This window comes from Notamacropus eugenii, chromosome 1, assembly GCF_028372415.1.
Source record: "Notamacropus eugenii isolate mMacEug1 chromosome 1, mMacEug1.pri_v2, whole genome shotgun sequence".
NCBI classification, from domain to species: Eukaryota; Metazoa; Chordata; class Mammalia; order Diprotodontia; family Macropodidae; genus Notamacropus; species Notamacropus eugenii.
Genome location: NC_092872.1, coordinates 380,112,201 through 380,138,277, shown reverse-complemented (window position 1 = coordinate 380,138,277; position 26,077 = coordinate 380,112,201). Strand labels below are relative to the sequence as shown.

The 26,077-nt window shown below is 36.0% G+C and overlaps 1 protein-coding gene across 2 annotated transcripts in view; it reads right to left on the bottom strand.

Annotated features, from left to right (window-relative positions):
- Nucleotides 1-26,077, bottom strand: part of G3BP1 (G3BP stress granule assembly factor 1) — a 34,829-nt gene that overhangs the window by 6,761 nt on the left and 1,991 nt on the right. For both annotated transcript variants that reach the window (XM_072630774.1, XM_072630775.1), the window contains exons 2-6: nucleotides 5,832-5,945; nucleotides 5,337-5,418; nucleotides 4,501-4,674; nucleotides 2,508-2,598; nucleotides 1,393-1,486 (exon numbers count right to left, since the gene is read on the bottom strand). In XM_072630774.1, the coding sequence (XP_072486875.1) occupies nucleotides 1,393-1,486; nucleotides 2,508-2,598; nucleotides 4,501-4,674; nucleotides 5,337-5,418; nucleotides 5,832-5,926 (536 nt within the window). In that variant the 5' untranslated portion in view covers nucleotides 5,927-5,945. The remainder of the gene's footprint in view (nucleotides 1-1,392; nucleotides 1,487-2,507; nucleotides 2,599-4,500; nucleotides 4,675-5,336; nucleotides 5,419-5,831; nucleotides 5,946-26,077) is intronic.

Sequence of the window (26,077 nt, the reverse complement as noted above, 5' to 3'; positions counted from 1 at the left end):
AAAATCACTTTATAACCATTCAAAATTAGATCAAATTAACTATCAAAAACAATGTTTCATTCTGCATAATCTTATAATACTTAATTCTTCTATCATTTGTCATGCAGTTTTGTTTCTTCCAATTAGATTCCAAACTCAAGGAAGACATAAAGTATTTAACACAGTGCTCAATAACTATGACTAAACAACATATGGGAGTACTGTCCCTAAACCTTTTTATCTTTACATATGGCTGATGTAGTTTTGGGGAATTCATTTTAAGTGTAAGACAAAAATAAGACACCTTGAAGGGTATTACATATTTTAGAAGAATAACAATTCACGTTTAGCCAGTCATTAGGTTTGCAAAACACTTCTCACAACTACCCTATAAGGTAAAGAATCTAACGATTCTCCATTTTACAGATGAGGAAATTGAGTCTTTGAGAGATTTAAGTGACTTGCCTATATCTAAAAAGCCAGAAGGTATCCCAGAGGTGGGGCAGTTAGGTGATGCAGTGGATAGTATCAGCCCTGGAGCCAGAAGAGCCTGAGTTCAAATCTGGCCTCAGCCACTAACTACCTGTGTGACCCTGGGCAAACCACTTACCCATTTGCCTACAACAAAGAGTTAGACAGTGGTTTATGAATGTAATGGAATACCACTGGGCTATAAGAAATGATGAACAGGAAGACTTCAGAGAGGCCTGGAAAGACTTATATAAACTGATGCTGAATGAAAAAAGCAGAACCAGGAGAACCTTGTAGGCAGCAACAATTGCAGTATGCAAGGAATTTTTCTGGTAGACTTAGTACTTCATTGCAATACGAGGGCTTAAATAATTCCCAATTGTCTCTTAAGGCAAAATGCCCTCCACATTCAGGGAAAGAACTACGGAATTCGATTGCAGAATGAAGCAGATCATTTTCTCTTGTATTATGTTTTGGTTTATTTTATGGTTTGTCCTATTTATTTTAATTCTTCTATATAACATGGCTAAGGTGAAAATGTATTTAACAGGAATGTATGTGTAGAACCTATATAAAACTGTATGCCATCTCCGGGAGGGAGTGGAGAGGTGGGGGGGAGGAAGGGGAAAAATCTAAGATATGGAAGTGATTGTAGAACACTGAAAATATATAAAATTAAAAAAAAAAAACCCACAAAGAGTGGGACACAAATGAAACAACAGAACAACAACAATCTCAGAGGTAGGAAATGAACCTTCTCTCAACTCCAAGGCTTCTATCTTTTATTCACTATGTTACTTTGTCTCTTAACAATTTATAAAATATAAATTCTAGAGACTTGAGAATCTATAATTCTAAGGTTTGTTTACAAATTCCTACTAAAGCGCAAAGAAGTTGACTATAGAAAGAAGTTTCTATTCAGCTCTAAGAAAGCTTCTATACCTGCCAGTCTGGTCATAAAAAGTTCCAGAGTCATCAGGAACTACCTCAGGAGTCTGCTGTCTTTCCTCTGGTTCTTCTACTTCTTCCTCAGATTCTGTATTGGAGAACAAGATTAATTAAAACAATTATGCAACTATTCAATCAACAGACATAAATTTTGGGGAAAAAAATTAGGTAAAACAGTTGGAGGGGCAACTAAGTGGCACAGTAGATAAGAGTACCAGCCCTGGAGTCAGCAGGACCTGTATTCAAATCCATCCTCAGACACTAGACACCTACTAGCTGTGGGACCCTGGGGAAGTCACTTAACCCCAACTGCCTCACCAAAACAACAACAACAAAAATTTGTTAAGATAAACAATACAGGAGAAACCCTAGTTACCAGATCCTTTATAATCAATTTAAGGCTTTAGCTCTTTGTGGAAGTATCCCTCAGTGGAAACTACAATTTTACTAATGAATAGAATTTATAAGATAGGGTTGAGAGTGTACAGTGTAATGTCTGGCATTCATTACATTCTTTTTTATTTAAAGTCATTTGTGTTACCTCCCTTGCCCTCTAAATAAAAATGAATAAGACAGAGTAGATGGCAGGCTCATCTTAAACCTCAAGTAGGAGGACTGAGTTACATATCAAAAAGACTACTATAAGGAACCTATTATACTGTCTTGTCATATGGACCAAGTAGTGTGCTCATAAATATTTAACTAACAACTGGCTCTATCACAGGGAAATGAATATACAGTACACACTTTTAAGCTTGTATTCCTTTGTTAGCATTTTTCTTTTATCACTTCCTCAAATCCGGACAAACAAAACAATAAACTTAGCCCTGATTTGTATGTTTGCCAGTTTCCAAGATACAATTACTTTGAAAATTTAACCATGAGCTGGTTCAAGCACAAGGTGGTTAACAGTAAAGAAATGTAAACCCTGATCCATTCAAATTAAATAGAAAAAACTTTTTCTTCAGTTAAAAGTTGCAATTACAAAGATTCAAAAAGTGGTCAACGAACTAAAAATGTTAGGCTTTATGTGATAAACCTGAGACACTGATAGCTGACCAATTAACTGGCATATTTAAAGGAAAGTCATTATGTATTGTTTTCTTTACCTTCTTGGGGTTCAGTGACAAAACCACCAAAAACCTCATCTTGGTATCGGAAGATGTCATTATGAACATAGAATTTGTTTGCAACAGAACCCTGAAATGCAAAAGGTAAAAGGCATTCACTTAATCAGCTGGCATTTCAAAAACCTGATCATCTGAAGTAGAAGAACTCAATGAAATGAGTTCGCTGCATTTTTTTAACAAACTGGAGTAAAAGAAACTATTGCACTTAATATTATAAAGACTAACAAAGTTCTAAATGTATTTTAAAAAAAACAGTCATCAACATTTTTTGAATATTTTATGTTAACATTTTTGCAGATCTGTAATTATATTTAAGATCCCTTAAATTAGGAATAGGGTATGGATGGATACAGGCACTCAGATACAAATTCAGTTAACCCTATCTAGTGATAGTTAACAAGAAGTCTTCAGGCAGAAGTTCAAACGTGGCCAATGACAAAAGGTTAAATAAGTAGCAAAAGCTGCCTTTGAGGGCAGCAGGCTCAGGGAGCAATGACAGCACTGGTTGCAATAAGAGTATGGGGAAAACAGTGATGTTCTGGAGCCTCCAACAGTGAGGCACACAGCCGGCAAGAAGCAACCTAATAACACCAGCAGCGGAAGAAAAGGCAGCAGCACCTTGGTTTGCAACCAGGAAAAACAGCATCAGAGCCTTGACCAGCTACAGGCAGGTTTCAAACGTGGCCACATACACCTCAGACACATCCACAGGAGAGCTCGAGATGGCTGAATAGGTCAATAAGAAGAGTTCATGCCTGTCCTTTGTTACTATTTTGATGGAGCCCTCTCAACTTTGCTAAAAGGATCAGGGGACAGAAGTTACTGTGCTTTCAAGATGATATGTGACCCTGGCCATTTAGATTATTGGTGATCACCGTTGGGAGTAGCTGGTGGGCAGGAACCAAGTGGAGGAGCTCTGGAGCAGTTAACTTTGCCCTCAGGAAGACTGATATGAAACCCAGCTATGAGCAATTTGGGCAATGAGACATAAAAAAGTTTTAGGTTTTTGGCTGAAAGCTCCTGAGATCCCAGGGAACTTCCCTTTACATTACTTTTAATCTCTCAGCCAAGGGCTTTTCCCCTTTCCAGGGCAACTGGAAAAAAATCGCTTTTTATCAATTGTCTCAGGACTGGGGATTGTTGGACATTGTTTAAGTCAAGGAATGGTTCACCTCAACTCCCAGGTTCTAGGGAATTCATTAAAGTAGACATGGGAAACATGACCTGGATGGTATTTTGCGCATGCTTCATCTGGAGGTCTAGTAAAATGGAGAATTTATTTTCATTATGTGAAATGTCTAGCTTCAATAATTTCTCTGAGCTGAGGCTTAAAGCAATACTATGTAAACAATTTTCCCAAGTGCAAAGAGTTGTGGTCAGTTCATTCCATGTCTCACCTTTTAATAGCAACAATGACAAATATCTAAAGGCAATTAACCACAGTGGAGGGAGGCAGTCAAAATCATGTTCTGTAAGATGGTCACCAGAGGAAGAGTGAACGAAGAGCTGTCATGTGAAAAATTAGAATTCCATGTAGCCCCAAAGGACAGAACTAAGCCTACTGGTAATCAAGTTACATAAAATGAACACCAGCCCAATATGACATCAAGAATTTCCTATTAATCAGAGCTGCCAAACAGTGAAACTGGTTGTCTCATAATGAGTTTCCCTCACAAGAAATATGCAACTTTACTTGTCTTGCTGCAGACAGGGGATTCAATGCCTCTATCCTACGTTTTTATATTTCCAAACTTTTTTAATTTACCACCAAGTAAAAACTCAAAGGAAGAGACTGGAATTACAAATCAGACAATTAACTACTGAGACAGACCAAAAAAGAGAAAGAGAAGTTAATAACTCATGAGGCTTAAGTAGTCTTAAAAGTTCTTTTCAGTAGTTATGTGTCAATTTGCTGTTTCTTTAGATCTGAGGTTGTCACACATTAAAACTGACATTTCATATCAACACGTACCTCTGGTGCAAGTACAAATGTCTGCATGAATCTCCGAAATGCCTGGTTATTATTAGACAGCAATCCCATCACCTGGACTACAACACCATCATTGAGGGTAGCATGAGCATCCACATGACGAATTTTAGTGTGACAATTTGTAAAGTTTTGGGACATCACTTTCCGATGGATTTCCTAAAGAACCCAGGCAACAGTCAGTTGACCCAATTTAAATTTATTCAACAAGAGACCAAATTAAGTAGAAATAATTCATTTTGCAAGTGTGGAGTTTCAAGAGCACCTTTCTTTCTCTTCTTTCCTTTTTTGCTTTTATCCTAGAAAATTGTTACCTATGGCTAAAAGCCCCAGGTTTTCTTAGTCATTTCACTATATTAATAGTGTCTTTTCTCTGATCTCCCATACCTCCACCCAGCTTCAAGGCCTATCTGAAATGCTCTCTTGTCCTTGTTTCCCAACTTGATTTCCTTCTACTTACATATTTGCCAAGTCCTTTTGCAGAAATCCCACTTAGCCCAACTAACTGGTACTTGAAAAACATTGAATGAACAAAAAATATGATTTCTAGGATTATCCAATTATCACAAAAGGTAAGAAAAAGAACCAAAAATCAAGTCTCTATTATGAAATTTGCAGAAACTAATTACTCTGTAATTAGTTTGATTTAAAGATTTTCTTCTTTTAAACTAATTACAGTTAAGTGCCTAAAATTCCATGCCAATAAATTCTGGTCAGTTCAAAGTCAGTCTACTTAGAAATAGTTGTTTCCCACAATATTACGTTTTGTTTTGAAGTTATTAGATTTAACAGAAAAAAATTGGCAGTTTCAAAACACTCACTTTTTGTCCATAGACAGCATCAACTGGTTTTCCATTGGAATCCAAACCTCCATGAACGTAAGATGAGTTCTTTCCATAAAACCTATAAAACAAAACCTGATGACACTCAAAAATCTTGCTTAATTTTTTATTCTTAAAACCTGCCTTCTAATTCAAGTATCCGTTTTCTTTATATTTAGGAAGTATAGCTTTAGAACCAATGCCTATTTTACCTATATAGTCTTGAAGCAGGACACACCTGATTTTTTTTTTAAGTGGCTATTTACCATTTAGAAAGCACTTTCCTCCACAGCCACACAATCAGTAAAAGCATCACTACCCTAATTTTACAGAGGAGGAAACAAAAGTTTAAAGTTACCACAAATGAGTGACAAAGGATTCCAATCTAGTTTAAAAGCCAATGCTCTTTCTACTACATCATGATGCTTCTACTGATCAAGAGGAAACACATTCTGCATTCTGTAGCTCTCTAGTTTAACAAAAAGGAATGCCTACCTATGCAGCATATCTGGCGCCTGGTTCAGCAGAGTATAATACTGTCTCACAAATTCCCGCCCGACCAGCAGGGGACTTGGCTTCTCCATAACCATCTCTTTGGTCAACTGCAACCTAGGAGAAAAAAATGTGACAAATCTAATTTGTATTTATTCTGTATCTAGATAGGATATTTGTAATAACTTAAAACACAAAACAGATAATTAAATTCAATCAAAATATGAAAGCAACTTAAAAAGAAAAGCACACTTAAGTATATAGGTCACTTTAGAAGAACAACTGTGTGCTCAGTGGGCTTTTCATTCTCTATTCTCTCTGAAATCATTTATTCAGTAACCATAAGACAAATTCTTACAAGCTTTATGGTGACATTAGCCAATTTACTAATAACAGGATTTCAAAAAAATTCTAAACACTAGAATGAGACAACTAAAATAAACTTTAAAGCTATAGATTAAGTTCCATACTGAGGCAAGAAAATTCAGTTATAAAGTGTAGGATGGAAGGAAGAATGTTTTTTATTGTACTGTGGAAGTGTTTTGTATGGGTTGGGTTGTTTTGTACTGTATGCGATTCATGAGACAACAGTGTAATATGGGTTGGTGAAAGGGAAGACACTTGAAAAAAAGTCCTTCAAATATCTGAAAGACTACCATAAGAAAGCAAATATCCTGTCTAGGTTCAGAGGGCAGGACCGTAACCAAAATAAAACTGCAAGGAAGAAGCATTCAAATGAATAAGGAAAAACCTTTCACATAAGGAGAGCCATAAAACAATAAAATGGCTTACACCTCAGGAAGTAATAAATCTTCTATCAATGTGAGTTTTCAAATAAAAGCTAGATGGGACTAACCAGCCTTCCTAATTCAGATTCTACATATATATGTATTTGTCAATGAAGAAAAAAATAGAACAAGACTAGATTCATATAAAATAGATTTATAAAATTTGGAAAAAAACCATCATTTTCAAAAGTTGAACTAAATATATTTACAATGGAATTTATAAATAAAAATTCTCAGAAAGAATACAAGTCATAAAATAACACAATCTAGAATATAATTCCTGCAGAACTGAAGTGGAGGCAAAGGTCCGATACAGACAAGCATTTATACTAGTACAAATACTCTGAAGAGTAATAATCAATTAGTCACAAAAATGATCATACTTTTTGACCCAGCAATTCCTCTGGTAGGATTCTATTCCCCCCAAAAAATCCCATGGTCACGTAGATACACACACACCCCTTATCTGTACAAATATTCAGGGTTAATTCATTTGTAACACTCCAAAAAATGTAAACAGTACATCCAAAAAATTGGAGAATGACTAAATTAGGACATATCCATTTAAGAAAATGCTGTGGGGCTAATTAAAAAAAAAAAAAAAGCAAAAATATTAAAACCTAAAAGGAAATATGGAAATGTCAGTATGAGATAACAGGGAAGTAAATACATACTAATGGGGATGGAGGAAAGAAAGGAAAAGTAGGACTAAAATGAATCAGAATTTCAGATAAGAAGAGAAAGCAAACCATCTCTTTTCCCATTATTTACTAATTCCTTTGGTTCTGCCTCATTAAAGGCTAGGAGTTATGTTAAGTTTTGTGTTTATATGGCAGGTTTACTGATCACTATTTAACATTTTTAGCTAGTAATACACCAGCATATAACTTAATGTCAGATAGTGAACATTTTCTCAAAAGCAATTATGCTAATTTGTCCAAGTTCAATTTGAGTAAGTATAAAAAATGAACAAAAGAGATCAAAAGATTTCTATACTCAACTACAAATTTGTAACTTTAAGTAATTTTTAAAAAATTTAAATCACATATGCAACAAGACTAATTTTTCATCCACACTATAAATAAAACAAGCATATAAGAGCAGTTACAAATGTAGCAGGTTATTTTTAAAATCATCTCTACGAACAAAAGACATACCAGCAGCAGTAGCAAGTGTCCTAATTCCAGACAGACTTACGTACAATTCTCTTCTAACCTTAACCTTCAGCCTATTTCCTTTATAGGTACACTTTACATAAAACACACACACACACACACACACACACACACAAATGTTCCTTCTATCAATGATTGTTTTACACAAAACCGCAAGTTAAAATGACTTCAGCAATGTAGAACACCATTTGATTTCCAAGAAAAATTTAAATAAAAATCTAGGGGCTACCCATTGTCTGCTTCTGTTTTACAGTTCTGTAAATCCTGTGTCTATTCTCTATGAAAGTAGATTTTATTTCTAATTCATTCTAATTCTAATTCAACCATGGACATGTATATCAGTTCTCAACTGTTCAGGCCTTAGACAAATTTTATAATTTTATTTCAGCTAAAAACCTGGTGGTGGAAAAGGTTTGCTATTAACTCTTACTGGATAAGCTCAGACACACAAAACTGCTCAAAGAAAAGATGGTAACTACTCTCCAGTTCAGGTCTGTTTTGGGATCAAAGGTTTTTGCTTTTTGCCCAGAAAGATGTGCAACATTTATAAATTCCATAATCATGAACAGAAAGCTCCCATTTATTTACAAATGTATCTAGATACTTAAAAGCCCTTTTTTTTTTTTTCAGTGGCTAAGAACTGAAATGCAAGATGTTCATTGATTGGGAATGATTCAACAAACTGTGGTACATGAATGTGATTGCGAGAACAAAGAGAGATATTGGAAGTCTTACATAAACTGATACAAAACCAAAAGAGTACTAGAAAAACATTTAATGATCATAACAAAGTAAAGAGAAAGGATCAAATTCCAACCCCATAAACAGTCTTCCCCACCCCCAAGAACACTAAATGTAATGAGAAAACTTGGTACTCAAATGAATATTCTTTCCCTGCCATTTTTTTTCTAGGTAAGTAACTACACTGTGTATTACTATTGGCCTTGGTTGATATATTCAGTTAGGTCTGCGGAACTGCTTTATCTTCCTCCTTTTTTTAAAATGAGAAAAGGAGGAAAACAGTGGGAAATGAAGGTGAGGTAAAGATTAACAAAAAGTTTTAGAAACTATAAGATACATGGGGATGAAATGCCATAATTGTGGTAAATACTCAGATAAGCACCCAAAACTGGGAAACAAGAATTCTGTTTTACTAGGTCTGAAGTGATGTGAACTTTAAGATTACTGTCATAGTCACTTAGCAGCCTAGCAAAGAAAATTAAATCATCTTAGAAATAAATAATAGGTGTGGGGGTGTAAGCTCAGTTTCATGTGGACAGTCTCGGGTAGGTAAAAGTGAGGACTTCTAAACCTTAGAGTTCTCATGAGGCCCCCCAGGGAACAGCTGGGAATTGAGGTGTGAGACCCGGGCTATCTCGTGCATTTCCGCCTCTTCCCTGTGGGAAACTTGGTGGGGAGAGAATCCCACCCTTCAGATTATTCCATGGTGTGAGCACACCTGTTGTTGTCTAGCTGAAGGCTGAGAGCAGGCACGGTATTCAGGTGCAAACTATGCAGGGGGGGGGGGGGGGAGCTTAAGTAGGGTCAGGAAAGCCTGAAGGCACTCTTAGCACTGAAGGGCCCTTAGAGGGCGGAAGGTCCCTCCCCTCTCCCACTCCCATTCTCTTACTGTAAGATCTTTGCCTCCTTGGGAAGAGGATTCCTCTCTCCTGAGGAAGAATTCACCCTGCACATGTAACCAAGACCCTGAATAAAGCCTAACCCTTGTTCGACTCTGGAAAGTCTCTTCTCTCACACGTTTATCCGGTTTGGCCAGCCAAAGACCTGCGACAGGTAAGGAAAGACTTGGGTAGCCCTTAGGCCTCTAGGCCTGACAGTTGGCGCCCAAACAGGGACAAGCGCAGAGATCCTGGGTGGTGGGACACCCAGACAGGGCTGTGAAAGACTGCGAGTCCCGAATCCTAGATTCGGAAGGAGATAAAGAGTGAGTAGCTTCCCACACCCATGGGAAAAGGGCAGGGATGGGGAATCAATTGCCAGTAATAAAGCCAGAGGAACAGGAGGTCTGGGCTAAGATACTTACAGGGAATGCAGGGAGGCAGGGGTCACTATAGAGCTAAATGACCTCCGAGAATTTTGTAAAAGGATTTGGAAGGTCTCTCCCTGGCTCGAGCACACTGGAATATCAAGAGAAAGATGGGGAGCGGTCGGAGAACAAATGACCGCTTATGAACAACAATGCCCTGGGGAGCTGGAGGATTTAGATTTCCTGATATTCAGTGTGATTAAAAGCCTGCTGGAAGGCCCGGAGAGACCAGGGCGGGATTGGAATGAGAGTGAAAGCGGAGAGAGGGGAGGGGAGAGCCCTGGCGAGCACAAAGTTAAGGAGTGTAGAGAAAAAATAGGTTCGGAGCTCCATCTACCGGATGCGAAAGGCGATGCAGGAGAGCATATACCGTGTCTTCCCTCTGCGCCTCCTTATAGCACGCTCCATTGGTCAGACAGTCCAGGGCCACAGTCCAGTTTGGAAAAGGGAATACGAAAGGCCATAGAGAATGGAGAAGACGTAGGGACATTCCCTGTGGTAGAAATAGCGGACCCCAATGTCCCCGGTGGGGTTCGAAGGAGCCACATACCCATAGAGTGGAAGAGAGTAGCGACTCTCAAAGAGGCTTGTACCAAGCACGGCCCCAATTCACCCTTTGTTATAGCCATGCTTGAGACTCTCAGTGGTCAGTTCATTCTGACTCCTAATGATTGGAAGAGCTTAGCCAGAGCCTGCCTTACCCCTGGGCAGAATGTGATTTGGGTGTCAGAATTTTCTCAGAAGGTGAAGAGCACTACAGCCCCACCATCTGCTAATGGTATGTTAATCAAGCATTAGAGAGCCCCAGGCAGCAATACCAAAGTAAAGAGCCAGTATGCATCCTTATCAATTTCACCATAAAGGCGATCCTTGCTAAACAAAAAAGGGGAAGAGGTTGCCTCACACAATCAGAGCTTGATACAGCTGTATATACACACAATTTTTTGCATATCTCAAAAAATTCACATACTACTCCAGGTATGAGACATTTTGTGACTATTCCACGACAACCCCGGAAGGAAAGTAATACCCAGGCTGGAAATAAGGACACATGGGCCATGGTAAAGGATATGGCCTCAGGGAAATGGCAAGGTCCATATAAGATACTAATATGGGGTCCAGGGTATGTTTGTGTCTCCACAGGAAAAGGGAACGCGTGGATTCCCATCAGAAGGATCCGTAGGTGGGAACCAGTGTCGGAGACGCAGGAGACGCCGGAAGCGATGAGCCCGGAGACCCCGGAGGAGGACCATGCACCACCTGAGTCTGCTGCTGACAGCTTTGACCTTGCTGCCCAGAGAGGAAGCAGCACTCATCCCAACCACTGCCACGCTGACATAACACTGGGCGCTCCTAACTCCTACATTGCCGCCCACTTCATCAAGGCATCTCCTTTCAGCAGCTGAAGGAGGACTTTGGCATCACAAATCCAAGACACACGGGGGTGACCAACTTTTCGCCTGAATTTCACAGGCTTGGCCGTGAGGTCCATTTGCATGACTGAGGGGGTGGTGAAGTGTAAGGCGCCAGCACTGCGCTACCTCTCTTAGAATATGCTTTGGAATTAGTGATTGCACTTCCTTTTGTTGTAATATGTGTAATTCAGCCATTTAGTTTCATCTTTGTTTTGTTGGATGCCTCTCTTTGTCAGTTGTTGTGCTAGCTGCAGATTTCTGTATAAATGAAGTTCTTGTTGTGGGGTACCCATATGTTAAAGGCCTCCTTAACCCACTTAGCCTCCAGCCGCTATTCGCTCTAGGGCCACCTGTGCTCTGCGCAAAACAAAAAAGGGGAGAGGTTTAGAAGTCCTCACTTTTACCTACCCGAGACTGTCCACATGAAACTGAGTTTACACCCCCAACAAATAGGAAAATTGCAAACAGGTTGACCACTCCACAGTTCCCCTATCTATCCAGTGGATGGTTGAGGAAATGTTAATTTGGTTAAGAATATTTTTCTTCAGTTTAGCAGAGGTGGGGAATAAAGAAAAATCTTCACAAATCTTTTAAATGAGTACAATTTAAATTTAACATTTAATTTAATATTCATTTAACAGATGAGAAAACCAAGAAATTTCAAAGGCAAAATGAACTGCCTAAGATACCTTTAAGTGGCACAGCTTTAATTCTTGCTACCCAAGAAGTATTCTTTCTGCTCAGTTTCTCAAGTGCAAATAACACCTAATCCACCTCAACTAAAATGTCCTCAACATCCTAAAAGGGCTGAGAGGAAAGATACCATTCTGAAAACTGAATATGAACATAAACAACACTTAAAATTCAAGTGGTAGCACCTTGAATTTAAAATATTAAGTTCAACATAAAGCTAAAAACCAAATTCCATTCGATGCAAAAGTATAAATGACTACTTTTAGGGCACCAATAAAAAAAGGCAAAATCTGAGAACTTTAAATAAAAAGTGAGAACCTTGAGAGTGGATAAGGATATGGTACTAGGCTGGGAGGTACAGAGATTAGAGAAAATAAGATTTATACTGTCTGGTTATATTCCCCTAGATGAAAAAATTTAGCCTTAAAAGTCTTAACTCAGTTGATTTTTGCCCAAGCAGGTTAGAGAATGTGTTGTATTATCTGGTCCATTCATGACTTTCTCTTGCAAGAAAAAGCCTAGGTGCTTTACAGTGCTAGCAAAAATTCATTTGAAAACTATAAAATAATTAACTCTCAACAGAACTTGATTCAAACTAAAAGCATACCAGGATCCATCCCACTACTCAAGTTCTTTTGATTAGAAGAAGTATATTCAAATCTGCCACTGTACGTGCAGGAAGATACATTTAATTCTTAAAAAAAAAAAAAAAAGCAAAATGTTAAATCAAGGTTTGCCTCCTATTCTTATCCGCAATACCAAAAAGAGTTTAAAAAGTTTTAATATGTGATCTTCTTTCTCTCTAGATATACCTGCTGTTTGTGTGTTAGCACCATCTGTTCACTTCTCCACCAATAACTGACTGCAATTTTACAAACTTCATCTTTATATGACTGACACCTTGAATGAACACTGTATTCGGTGGTTAATTGCCAATATAGAACAGCTTTATTTTAGGATCCCTTCAGGAGCACAACTTAATAGCTTTAAAGTTCTAGGAGGTCTCAGAATATTTCATCCAATCTTTTCTTTTTATTAAAGAACCCAGAGTCTCAAAGAGATTAAGTAACTTGCCCAAGGTCATTAAGTAACAAAGCCAGAATCTGAACCCATGTCCTGCCTCCAGTTACAACACTTTCAACTATACCCCAGTGCCTCCATAAAAGCATATTTCACATCCAACCTCCTGTCAAGTGATATACACTAAAAGGTTAAATGAAATAAATATCTTCAAACTTCTACCCATTACCTAGTAACCAATCCAGATAAAGACAAATAAACCTGTAAACTAAATTAACTACCCCTCAATACAGTTATGTAGCTAAGCTATTTTATTTATGCTAAAATAATTTTCACCTGCTTTGTGGAATTTTCTACCATCTGTTATAATTCTGCAGTTTGGAAGAAAATCAATGCAGTCTGTCTATCAAGCTACCAAACTGCAGTTATGTAAATGTTTGATGGTGCAAGTAAAATATTAAGCAAACCAAGATGCAAATTTACCAAATTTATTAGCATTTTTAAGTCTAGCAAACAGATGCTCCATTAGTTTGTGCCTGAAAAACACAACCGCGTAAAATCAAACCTTTTTTAATAAAGTAATTCTGTTATAACTTCTTGTTTGTATCTGATTTCCTTCAAATATCCTTGTCAGTTCCTTTGCAAGATTCACAAAATAGCAGATAAGTCAACCGAACTAAGGTCTTTCCTCATTAGCTACTTTACATGCTGGTCAACAAAAAATGCAAAAAAGAAAAAAAAAAAGGCAGATAGGGCAAGAGGAACAATGAGGTCTTTTTAATTGAACTCCTTAAGTTCATACCAGTTTTGGCAATTAAGTTAATACTAATGGAGCAAGTACTCAAAGCTTAAAACTAATAGTTACTAAAATGTGCACGTAGTAATACTATACTAGGTATATACCTCAAAAAGACCAAAAAAATCAAGTATGGCTATATACAAAAATAGATAATAGAACTTTGTTGTAGCAGAACTTGAAACAAAATGGGTACACATCATTTGGGAATAGTACAAAAATATAATAGAATATTAAAGCACTTTAAGAAATGCCAAAAGGGATGGATTCAGAGAAACCTGCAAAGACTTATAAGAAATGATATAGAGAACCAGGAGAGCAATTTATAAAAGGACTACAACCTAAAGAAAAAAAGTGTGGAAAACTTAAGGACTACAATCACTTTAATGACCAATTGTGACACCACAAAACTGATAATAAATCAAAGCATCTCTGGGTAGAGTTGATGAACTTACAGGTGTAGAATGAAATGCTTTCTATGGGTTGTTTTTTACTATGCTTACTCATTACAAAAAGTGACGTGGGGGAGGGATAGTAGTGGGGGTAGAGTTGAGAAATAAGTGATGATACAAAAAAAATCAAAGAACTAAAGTACTTTAAATATATGGAGAAGACAGTGGACAGTCAGAAAGGGATATTTAAATAAAGCAAGAATAATGCAACATTTAATATTTTTTAAAAATAAGCTATATATAAATAGCAATTCATTTTCATATATACAATCCTCTTTTTTGATCTTTGTATATAGAAATGTTCATGTTTATTCAGTTCATAATGAAAAGGAAAATTTAATTTAAAAAAGCAAATAATATTCTCTCCCAAAGTCCTATTCACTTACCTTGCCATGTGTGGAGGTGATCCTAAGGCCTCTCTAGGTACTTGGGAGTGTCCTTTTGATTGAGTCCAAGTTATACAGAACAAATCTCTTTATTAAGGGGATTTGTTCTGTAAAGTTTGGATTCAGTCAACGGGCCACACAGGAGGACATTGAGGAAACAGTTTCCCCACCCTGTCCTAGGCTATTTAGCAGATCTCAGGTTCTACAAAACTAGAAAGTTTCTATGTATGTTGTCAGATGACTAGCTAAGTACAGAGCTGCCTATCACACAGATCACCAAGCTGGCCACAGGGAAATGTATTTATTGGCTTAATGAATTGTGTGAGAATTCACAGATTCTTTAAGTAGAGAAATTTTTTTTTTGGACCAGACCTGTGATTGGAATGAAAAAACTCCTCCTCCACCCTTCTTTACCAATGTTCATGGACACCTGCTCTACAACTTAATCTCAGAGTTGTCTGGGGCACTAAGAGGTTAAATGACTTGCCCAGAATTACAGAGCCATAAGTCAGAGATAGGACTTGAACCAGGGTATTCCTAACACCAACTTCAGCAGTCTTATTCACCACACCAAGATGTCTCTCCTTAAATACTACAAACTTAGACAGTATGGAGGTCTGCCAAAAGGCTTGGACACAAAAGCATGAGGATGAGGTAGTGATAAGAGTGGAGGGTGATGATGAGCCCCTTTTTTCCAGAGTTCTCTAAAGTCTGAGGGTTATTTTAGACTTTACCTGAGGGCAAACTACCCATAGGCTCTTTGATTCTGACAGTGGGAGAAGTTTTCAGGCAGCAAAGGCTGGAAGCCAAGCCAAGTAAAGGAGACAGAGAGGACAGGATAATTTGACACTGACAGAATAAGGAGAATGCTGAGGTTAGAGAAAGTAGAGCATCCCAGCTGGAGTCTTCCTATAAAATTCATTCAGAATTGACTAAGATGATTATCAGCAGAGGGAAGATTATCAGCTGTAGGAAGATGGGGACAGAATTCCAGCTGGTCAACTACCAACCAAGACACAGGAACCAAGATAGATAGTAAAATTGCCACAACAATTCTCCTACCCTTTCCTGAAATTAAGACCCACTTTCCTGACATTCTTGTAAATATTATTTTAAGTACTTTTTTCTACATGCATAAATTAAAATTCAAATGGCCAATTTAATCTGTGTCAATCCTGTTTACTTGAAAGCAATCAGTAAAATGATAAAGAGAGGGAAGACAATTGGAAGGGAAGCAAAAGGTAAAATACTGAACTATTTTGTATTTCGTCAGTGATAACTGGCTGAGGGGTTGAGCCATATATTTAAGTGAGTGCATCAGAGTGAAAAAATGAAATGTCATTAGGACCAAATTTCTTCCAGTAATTTCAGTCACAAGCAAGCAAGTATCCCAGGCTAAGAGTTTACAATCATTTCCTCCTCTGGGATAGGTTTGTTGAAAAGAAAAGCACCCTTCTTCTTCTCTCCCAGCCCCAAGTCAAGCACTGAAAGTTCAGCCTGGCTGGCTCACTAGTGCCAGTAGATATAGAAACAGACTAAATATGTAACTAAAATGCCCTATAGGATTCCATAAAGTTTTACCAGCTTATAAGAAAATCTATAGAGAAAAATTAGTTAAAAGATAAAACTCCATTTTACACATCTAACAAAACCAAAGCCCACAGAGGTGAACTGACCTTCCCAAGGCCAGAGGTAATAAGAAACAGATTTAAAACTGTCCTCCTAATCCCAAAACCAGTGTTCTTTCCCACTATACTACCTACACTTCTCCCAGTCTAATTATTAGCTCCAAATTTTTCTTTAGAAAAAAATTCAGATTAGGTTGTAGATATTTTTATTTAACTCAAAATGGGGAGGAGTAGGGGTGTAAAGGGGGTGCAAGAAATGTTTTGCATATAGACTCTAAATACATTTGTATCAATCATTTGTATATGTATCTTATACAATCACCACAAATTGCTTGAATTTCTGGTTACATTCAACTCTGCCATCTAAATTTCTTCTTCAATCAATCAACAAGCATTTCTTAAATCATCTACTATGTATCAGGCAATGATAGAAGGCACTGGGAAAAAACATTTTTAAGTGAGACAGTCCCAGACCTCAAAGAGTTTTCACTGTACCAGAAGAATAAAACAAGTTCACAAATAAGTAAAAAAATCCATGCAAATTAAATTTGTTTTAAAGTGACAAGGGAAATGAAACTAGGGAACCAGGATATTGTGGCATCTTTTTATGTTGCTGATCGGGTAGGTTGGTTTTCTTTTTCTATCTAAATGTCTACTTTAGAACACTCTCTAGGAAATAGAAACATTAAGAAAATCGAGCTATATCTTTAATACCACATCTTCTTGGAAGGCTAGATTTTTTAAAAAAGCAACTTTTAATCATTTTCCAAGTGTTTCATCACTGTAATGTTCTATTAAGACTTAAGTCTTTCAAAACATATTAAGAGCTTCACTTAGTCTTCAGAAATGTTACAGGAAACTTCATATTCTTCCACCCCATTGTGGTAAACTACCCTTCTGTGGCATTACCATACTACGAAAATTTCCCAGAACTGTACAAGGAGATCATCATATTGTTAAAGATTGTAAGTTACACCAAATGACCTTTAGTTTCAAGTGGCAAAAAGCTAAGCCTTTAAACTCCTTCCCCCCCTTCCCAATTTTTGTAGTCATCTTTGTGAAGGATGGAAACTTGGCTCAGACACATATATAGAGTTCACAAAAAGCTCTTTTATATGCTTTCTCCAAAAGATGAATTTGAAATCGGATTCTATTTTTGTGATTCACCCTCTTACCACTGACACACAAAGTTAAAAAAAAAAAGCGCTAGACAGGTTATTACTCTGAGAGGGCAATAAGGTAAATTAGTAAACTTATTAAGGTCAAAGTAATAAAGGAAATGGGAGCTGGAGTGAAAAAAATCAGTTATTTCAATGGGTTAACTGAAAGAAAAAAGCACTAAGGTCTGTGCTTAAAACTATTCTAAATGCTTAATTTTCCAGTATTTTGCTGTCTAGAAATGAAACAATGCCAATCGTCACGATTCATAAATTTATGAGAGGGACCTTACATGTCATCAAGTCTAAGCCCCTCTCATTTTACAGGTGAGAAAACTAAGGCCCTGAGAGGTGAAGCAAATTGTCCAGGCACAAAGGTGGTATAACTCTCTCCACAGTATTATGCTGCCTGTTACAAACCAAGTAACCCATAAAATTCTAAATTCAGAAATCATCTTGTCCAATTCTTCATGTCTCCATTTGGGGTTTTCTTGTCAAAGATACTGGAGTGGTTTGCCATTTCCTTCTCCAACTCATTCTACAATTGAGGAAACTGAGGCAAACAGTATAAAATGACTTGCCCAGGGTCACACAGTTATTAAGTGCCTGAGACTAGATGTGAACTCAGAAGATGAGTCTTCCTGACTCTAGGCCCAGCATTCTATCAACTGCACCCCATAGATAAAATTTAGAAATACACATACATATTCCTCTTTGCAAAATACTCATCAATTTCCTAATTCTGTAAGACAATGAAAACCACTATTGCAAAAAGATTTATCACACCAGTTCTAAGTGAACTGTCTCAATCTTAGAGCTAATTAAAAGTAGACAGATTAGTTTTATAATAATTTTAGTATTAACAAAGAGGGCAAATAAACTTTGGGAGGTACTGTGTTCAACATGGATTTCAACAGTGCAAAGATGAACCAGAAAGAACAAACCCCAACCAACTTTCACCAGAGATTCTCTTTATTCAATCACTTCCTTAAGTCAGATGACTTCTGAATTCAGTTGAAATTTTACTGTACCAATGGTACAGTAGCTTTAATCTGGAATAATCTGGAATCTTAAATACGGAAAAACTCCACAGGGTACCTAAATAAATTAGCTGAGAGGCTCTATCATGCCTGAATCATAACAGCTAACTCAAGAATCTCAAGCATTAATTACTACCTTTACAAAGACTTCTCTTACACAAGGGTCAAGTTCAGAGTCAAGCTAAAGAGTACAAACTGCCCCATTATAAGTTAAATGACATAAAAATAGAAAATCTCTTATTTAAAAAAGTCACTTAAGAACAAGAAGGTACCTAAGTAACGCATTACCTTCCAGCGTCCTAAGATTAACAAAAGTCAAAAGATAGAATGTATACTTCAGAAACCTGGGGATTCAAATTTAAAATTCATGGGAAAGACTATACAGATTATGGAAAATTTATTTTATTTGTACGTCAGAAAAAATTTCTTACATACACTTATTTCCCAACTTTTGTAAATGAATCTGATATATGTCTTATCCCACCACTATCCTGTGCTTCAAGTCATCTGGAATACTGTAAGACACTACAGCACTTAAATTTAGGGCAGTTGTGGCTGTGATCTGTAATTAGAGTAAAAGTTTACTTTTTTTAAAATGATCTATAAAAACAGTTCTCATCTTTATTTTAAAAAAAAAAAAAACTTAGTCCCAAAGCTTTCTTTCACAATTTTTTTTACCATCTTCAGCTGACCTTATTTACATGTTGGGTATTCAGTTGAAATAACTATAGCTATCCTGAAATTAGATCCTACATTTTTTAAAAGTATTACAAATGACAGGAAGCCTTCTCTATTCCCAACAGAAATCACTCCTGTACATCCAAGAAATGAAACTTTCTCCAACTAAAAGACACTTGACTTTCCTCCTTTCAGCAGAGATAGGGCAATGCAGTTGCAAATGTGTCACACAATCAAGTTTAGATGGTTTTGCTTAACTGTTACAAAAGACAGTTGACAGGGGAATGTAAAGGAGCTGTTACGTACAGAAATGTCAGTCATGTAAAAGAGAAACACCAATCTACTTTGCTGTCAACAAACTTTAAAAAAAATAATTCAAGAGAAAATTCACCTTCTCTTCATTGCACAAGTGAAGCACTATGGATGTAAATATTGCATATCTTGTAGTATCGTTTAGCTTTACTATTTTCTCTTTTTTAAAACCTTTGTTTATAAGAGATGGTTCACTGGACAGAAAAGAGGGATGTATTCAGAAATAAATGTGGTGTGAAAACAAAGTAATAAAAATAAGGAAAAATTAAAGTGCCTTTAAGACAAACAGATCACAAAAACTTGGCCACCTACTCATTATTCACTATTGCACCCCTCCCATTTTTTAAGTCAATCATTTCCATAAATAACATTATAAGCCAAAATTCTGGGTGAAATTTCCCCAAACATTTAATTAACTCTCAGAGTAAAACTCACTAGGTTTGAGAACAGTACTCTAGATGCTGAACCAATCCACTGCTGAATTCCACATACCATAATAGTAGAAACTAACAAATCTATTGTGGTTCTTGGTTGTTTACCTACTAGGTTATATAGTATAGTGCAAATGAACATAGAACTTCCAGTAAGAAGGTCTGAGGTTCAAAATCCACCTCTGCTATATTAACAATGTGTTATTTTGAACCTTTTTTATATACAAAAATGAGAGGGTCAGATAGACCAGATGATTTGTCTTCCAGCTCTGATCCTATGAAAATGATACTCAAAACACTGTTGAGTTTCATAGTTCTGATTGTGTGCATTACGTACGCAATACTGGCTAACCCAAATCTTTACAATTCGCAAAAATGGTGTCCCTGATTAGTTATTTTTCACTCAAGGTCTCTGTCCTCTCTATTAAGGCATGAGTCTCCCCTAGCAATCTCCATAAAGAGTTGTAATGATTCTTAATGGCAATTTAGTGCACTCTTAACATATACCACTCTCATTTCACTTTACCTAATTATAATTTCAGCCATAAGTCCGGAACTAGTAGGGACTTTCCTTTTTCTACTTTCCATTCAACTAAAATTGAGGAAGAAAGAGGATTTTCTAAGATCAAACAGACAGGTTGCAGATTCAGGGCAAATATACCCAAGCCTTATAATTCCCAGTCCAATGCACTTTTCACTACATTACCTGGTACCTTTCAAAATTTGATTTTGTTTTTGTATAGCTCAGGAACTAAAATATATTTTAAAACCATTCAATACTGAGTTACAAACAGCTATTACCATGAAAATACTTCTTTGACAGCTTCTTCTTAACTAGGAAGGAATTTGAACCATCACTTTGCCAAAAACTAAGAGTGACAAACCAAGATAATCTAAAAGACCCTAAAAAGTAATGTAAGCATATGATATATATTTATAATCTTCTAGAAACCAGAGCATTAGTCACCGATAAACAGTTTCACGTTCTACTATATCCTTACCTAAATTGATGCTATTTTAATTTCTTAGGCAATTTTGTTACAAGATGAAAAAGATCTATATCACCTTCCTTCATTTTACAAATGAGGAAACTTCAAGGGAAGGATCATACCCATTATTATACAGTAAATGCTTTAAATCCAATGAATGCGGACAGGAGTTAAGATAGCTGACTTACATCAGTCTGTATCTGGTCTAGTGGTTCTTTCTTACGCATTTGCAGGAATATTTGTGATGTTGGTGTAAGGTACCTTAAGTAGCAAACCATTATCCATGTTATATTTTTACTCTGTGACAAGCACATGCATACTTGATGCACAGGTCTATTTCTGCAGCAATTTAAAATTTTCATGATCACGCCCACAATTTCGCAAATTGACTACTTCTAAACACCTGTTCTTGCACTTTCTCAACCTATTATCAAATTGTTTCCAAACTTCTACAAACATAGTTAAGGCAGATATTTGATTTGTATATCTATACGTATTTATAACATGGTTTTTTGTTGGGGTTTTTTTTTTTTTTGGCTTTCTCAATGAGTAGTGGAAGAGGTGGGGAGAGAGGTAGAGAATTTGAACGGAAAATAAAACATAACTGAATTTTAGAAAACTGTTACAAACAAGATAATCAAATGCAAGTACACACTCTCAGTATTTGTACAATGGTGATGGTCAGATGCATATACATATCTCATTTGTGCACTGCATAAGGCACCAGAGTAGTCACTTTGTTTCCATTAGCCTGTAATTGTACCTCATTAGCTACATAATCCTAAACCACAATGTTACTAACTTTACATTTTGGTAGCACAAATAACCATCTATTCAAAAACTATGATTGTTGAACATGTGTACTACAAGACATCTTGACACCATAACAAATTTTTACAGAAACAAACCTTCCATTACGCCTCATTGCAGTATTAAGGCTATTTTCTGGCAGATTTTCAAATGAACTGGTTGGCAACACTTCTCATTCATTGAGTGGAATTTCCATGAGCTGAGAAAGTCACATCTGACTTATTAAGGTTAGTTTACAAATACACATTGTTAAAAATGAAGTAACAAATACACAACTGAACAAAGCACATCTATTATGTAATACTGCACTTGTCATTAGCCAATGGAATAGTAAATGCTTCATATCATGACTTCATTTTTATAAATTGGTTAGGTGGCTAAAAATTAATGATTTCTCAGGAAAAGTTTGTAAAATTCTACCTTTCTACCACACATTTGTGTGAGCAAGTATTTTCACTTTATTCTTCTTTAAATCAAAACACAGAAATAAACCTGATGCAAAACCAGACTTAGGACTATATTTGGTATTGGGCTAAATACTGCAAAACTGCATTCAAATAAAAAGTCCTAACATAGGAACTAAGTTTATATTACATTAAGCACCTTCCAAATTTTAACTTGTTGCTTTAAAGATATCTGACATAATTTGTAAAATAAAATTAATATGAAGTCTCACACATAATACTAAGCACATAAGGTCTTGTTGGATTACTTCAATTCTTACCACATAAAATATGGTAATTTTATGTGTCACATAAAATATTCATCATTTTAAATGTTTTGTTATTTCATATTCAAAGTTTTCCCAATTATAGATAGAATGCTAGTTTATTTGCAATTATATAATGCAAATTTTATTTGGAACTTTTGGGAACAAAAAATTAACTCTGAAGTTATTGTAAGCACTTAACATTTTTAAAAGAATATCATGAGTTTTAAATTACCCTAAGGGGTCATAATACAGTTTTTATTAAAAAGAGATGTACTGAATACAAAAGCTAGGAAGCACTGATTAGTTCAGCCACCTCTTTTCATTAAAAAACAAGGGATAAAATGACCTGTGCCCTTTCCAGGAAAACTGCATTTCTAAGTACGTATGTATTTATTGTCCTCAAAAATTAAAAAATTTTATCTTAAAAAGCCTCAGTGATAATGACTCCAATAAGATAATCACTTGCTACAGTACAGAATAACAGCAACTTACCCTTTGTAGTTACATATTACCATTAAACTTTACTAAAAAGTTTCTAAATTGCAAAAATAGGGCATTGAGTAATAACAAGGTGTTGTATGATCTAAAGTCTCCTTCAGCTCTAATATTCTGTTTCAGACATATGATCTCTAAGTTTTGGTGGAAACAAACAACTTACTCAAAAAGGGGGGTGGTGCAGAGATAACTTGATAATTCAAATGATTCAAACCACAACACAGCATCAAACTATGCAGCATTGCTGCCACTGCAATTGAGCAGATCTGCTTCATTTTAACTCACTTTCAATCTTCTCCTTATACACACTTGCTATTTCCATCTCCTTTTTTCCTGACAGAAAGGCTTGAAAGAGGGAATAAGATAACCACATCAATTCAATGGATAATGCTGCCTATCAAACTATCATCAAATGTTTCTTTTAAAAATTCTTTATTATTTTTTAAACACAGCTTTGCCTTTACTCATCCTTCATGAGTATATCAAATATAATCTTTAAAACCAGCTTCCCATTTTTCATATTCAAGATAAAAACTGGCTTGTGGCTGAAACAAGTCTAAAAATGTTTTGATTTCCCTCCTTTATTTATGAATTTACCTGAGGAAAGAAATTCACACAAAAACTGTAACACATTAATCTCCAATCTCAATATCTGAAGTTCTTCATGATCAGAATGAAACTTCATTTAAGAGAATTTGGGGTTTTGTTTTTAAACATCCTTTAAGGAGTTTGGTGTATCAATCTTAAAAAAATTACAAAATACTGGTAATCACTAGATAAGGATTCAAGAGACAGTCATCATAATTCTAGTAATCATCCTTCTCTAGAAAATGGTTAATTTCCTGACTCTGCTGCCTACCTTACATAGTTAAAAAGATCAAATGAATATTAAAGCTCTTCGTAGATTGTAAGAACTGTACCACAATGTAAAGTTTTCACATTTTCAAGTTGACTTAGGATGCAAAACCGAACATGCCTAAAAAAGTATCCCAAGATGCCAGATTTCCTCCCTTGCAACATCCTTAGTATCTGCTTTAGTGTCTTGCTTTTGCTGGTACTCAAAATGTTAAGGATAATTCAATGGGAATAAAGGAAGAAGTAATGTGGTATGGCAGAAATATTGACCTAGGGCAATAGGGAGACCGTTCTGTTATCAACTATCTGACCTGACAAACTACTCATTCTCTCAGGGCCTCTTCTTTCCTTACCTCTGTAAACTGAGTGTGAGTCCTTATCACCTCTGAAGAGTTTTAATGAGTCTTCATAAATCATAAAACTACAATTTTAAAACTTTTTTGTTTTTCTATATGTGGTATCCATAGGAAAATTTATCACTATCAAACTTCACTCTGCATATATGTAATATGGAAAGGCAGCACGGTATAATGAACAAGTACTGAACTTAGAATCAGAAAGATTCATTTGTCCCAGGTTCAAATGCCACATGTGACACTGGCTCAATGACCAGGTCATGTCACAAGTGCTAAAACTCAACCACTACTACACATGCCACTGCTAGGTGGAGTAACTAAGGGAAGCACTGATTTTTAATACCATAAGCAAGCACAGAGATACTTTTAAAAAATGCAAATAAGCAGAGATACTGGGTATTTTGTGTTACTGTAGTTTTTATGGCTAGAAAAGAAAATCAAAATTTATTAACTCCTGGGAAGGACTCAAACAGTCAATAAGTTTTTCTCATCAGTTCATGGTTGACCAGTAAGATAAAATTAGAGAGCTTCATATTTTCCTAACTACCAGCAAGACTATCCCTGCAAAACAAAATTTTAGATAAAGTCAAGACTTCTGTTTTCAATGAAGGCTTGAAAGCATTCCAATTATCAAGAAAATGAATACATCAAGATAAGACTAGTAAAAAAAATTATGTGGCAATCAACTGGTCAGTCCGATTGACAGTAAACTCTTAAGGGAAGACAAGGTTCTTTTATTACGAGAAAGCTTTCATTTTTATCACAAATCTTGAGTTTTAGATTAAAATCCCAACACCTTAGCATCACTTTTCTCCATGCTCAAAAACAAATCTAAGATAGACAAATCCTTGAAATCTTTTGATGTGAAGCAGTGGTTAATTAAGTAAAAAACCTGTTCACTGTTAAAGAAGTTGGTCCAAAGGAGGGTCTTAAAAGGAACATTATCAAATCTCTTAGTGCTCCCTAAGACACTTGCCATCCCAATAGAGTAGACACTTGCCATCCCAATAGAGTATGATTTCAACATAGAACAAAGAAATCACTACTTTTGACCTATTAAATCAAACTCCCAAAAAGTTTGATACATTTTGCCCTCCCTCTCTTTTTCTTAAACCTATTGCTTACGTAGAAAATAGAATGTATCTCTTGGCTGTGAAGTTGCTTCTTTTAAAGTAAGGGAAATCCTTAAACAAAACGTTGAAAGTTACAATTCATATATCATAAAAAAGATGAAATTCCCCCAAACTGCATACCAGAAATGAATTACTAAAGGCTTTTTCCCAAGTAAACATACTTTGTGGAATGTGCACTAAGCAACGTTTAATCCAAAGACTTCCTATCACTATATGTTTAAGAAAGCTTGCCTACTGACAAGTTACTACTTGAAGATTGTAAAATAAGGCTTCAGTTATCCAGCAGATAAGCCACTTGCCTGGGCCAATAACAAGAATACTTTATATCTCCAGGCTGCTAAGTTAACTTCCATTAATATTCCAACATGTATTAAGTACCCAGAGCAATATACTCAATTATGTACTAGAGACATAGATTTTTTAAAAATATTAATTCCTGCCCTCAAAAAGCATAAATTGTAAGGGAGAAAGGAATTGGGGATTAGAGGTATATAGAGAAAAGTATAAAGGGATGCTACAATTGATGTAAATTAACTCAGACCTGAGGCTGTCATTTGTTAAACCAAAGCTTTTTTTCTAATGTTGCAACTTGGAATGAATTCTCTGATATGCTGAGTAAACTGAGCCATCTTCGTGTTAAATCAAAGTATTTAGCAGAATATTTAGTATAAACCTGATAGTCATATCTTTATTTCCTAACAGTCACTCCCTCTAAACCAGAATTTATTAAATTATGTCTTGGATTCTCTTTGGCAGTCTGGGGAAATCTATGTACTTGTCTCAGAATGTTTTTTAAATGCATAAAATACAGGGATTACAAACGAAACAAACTGCACTGAAATAGTTATTAAAGCCATTATAATCAAATTCTCAGGCTTAAG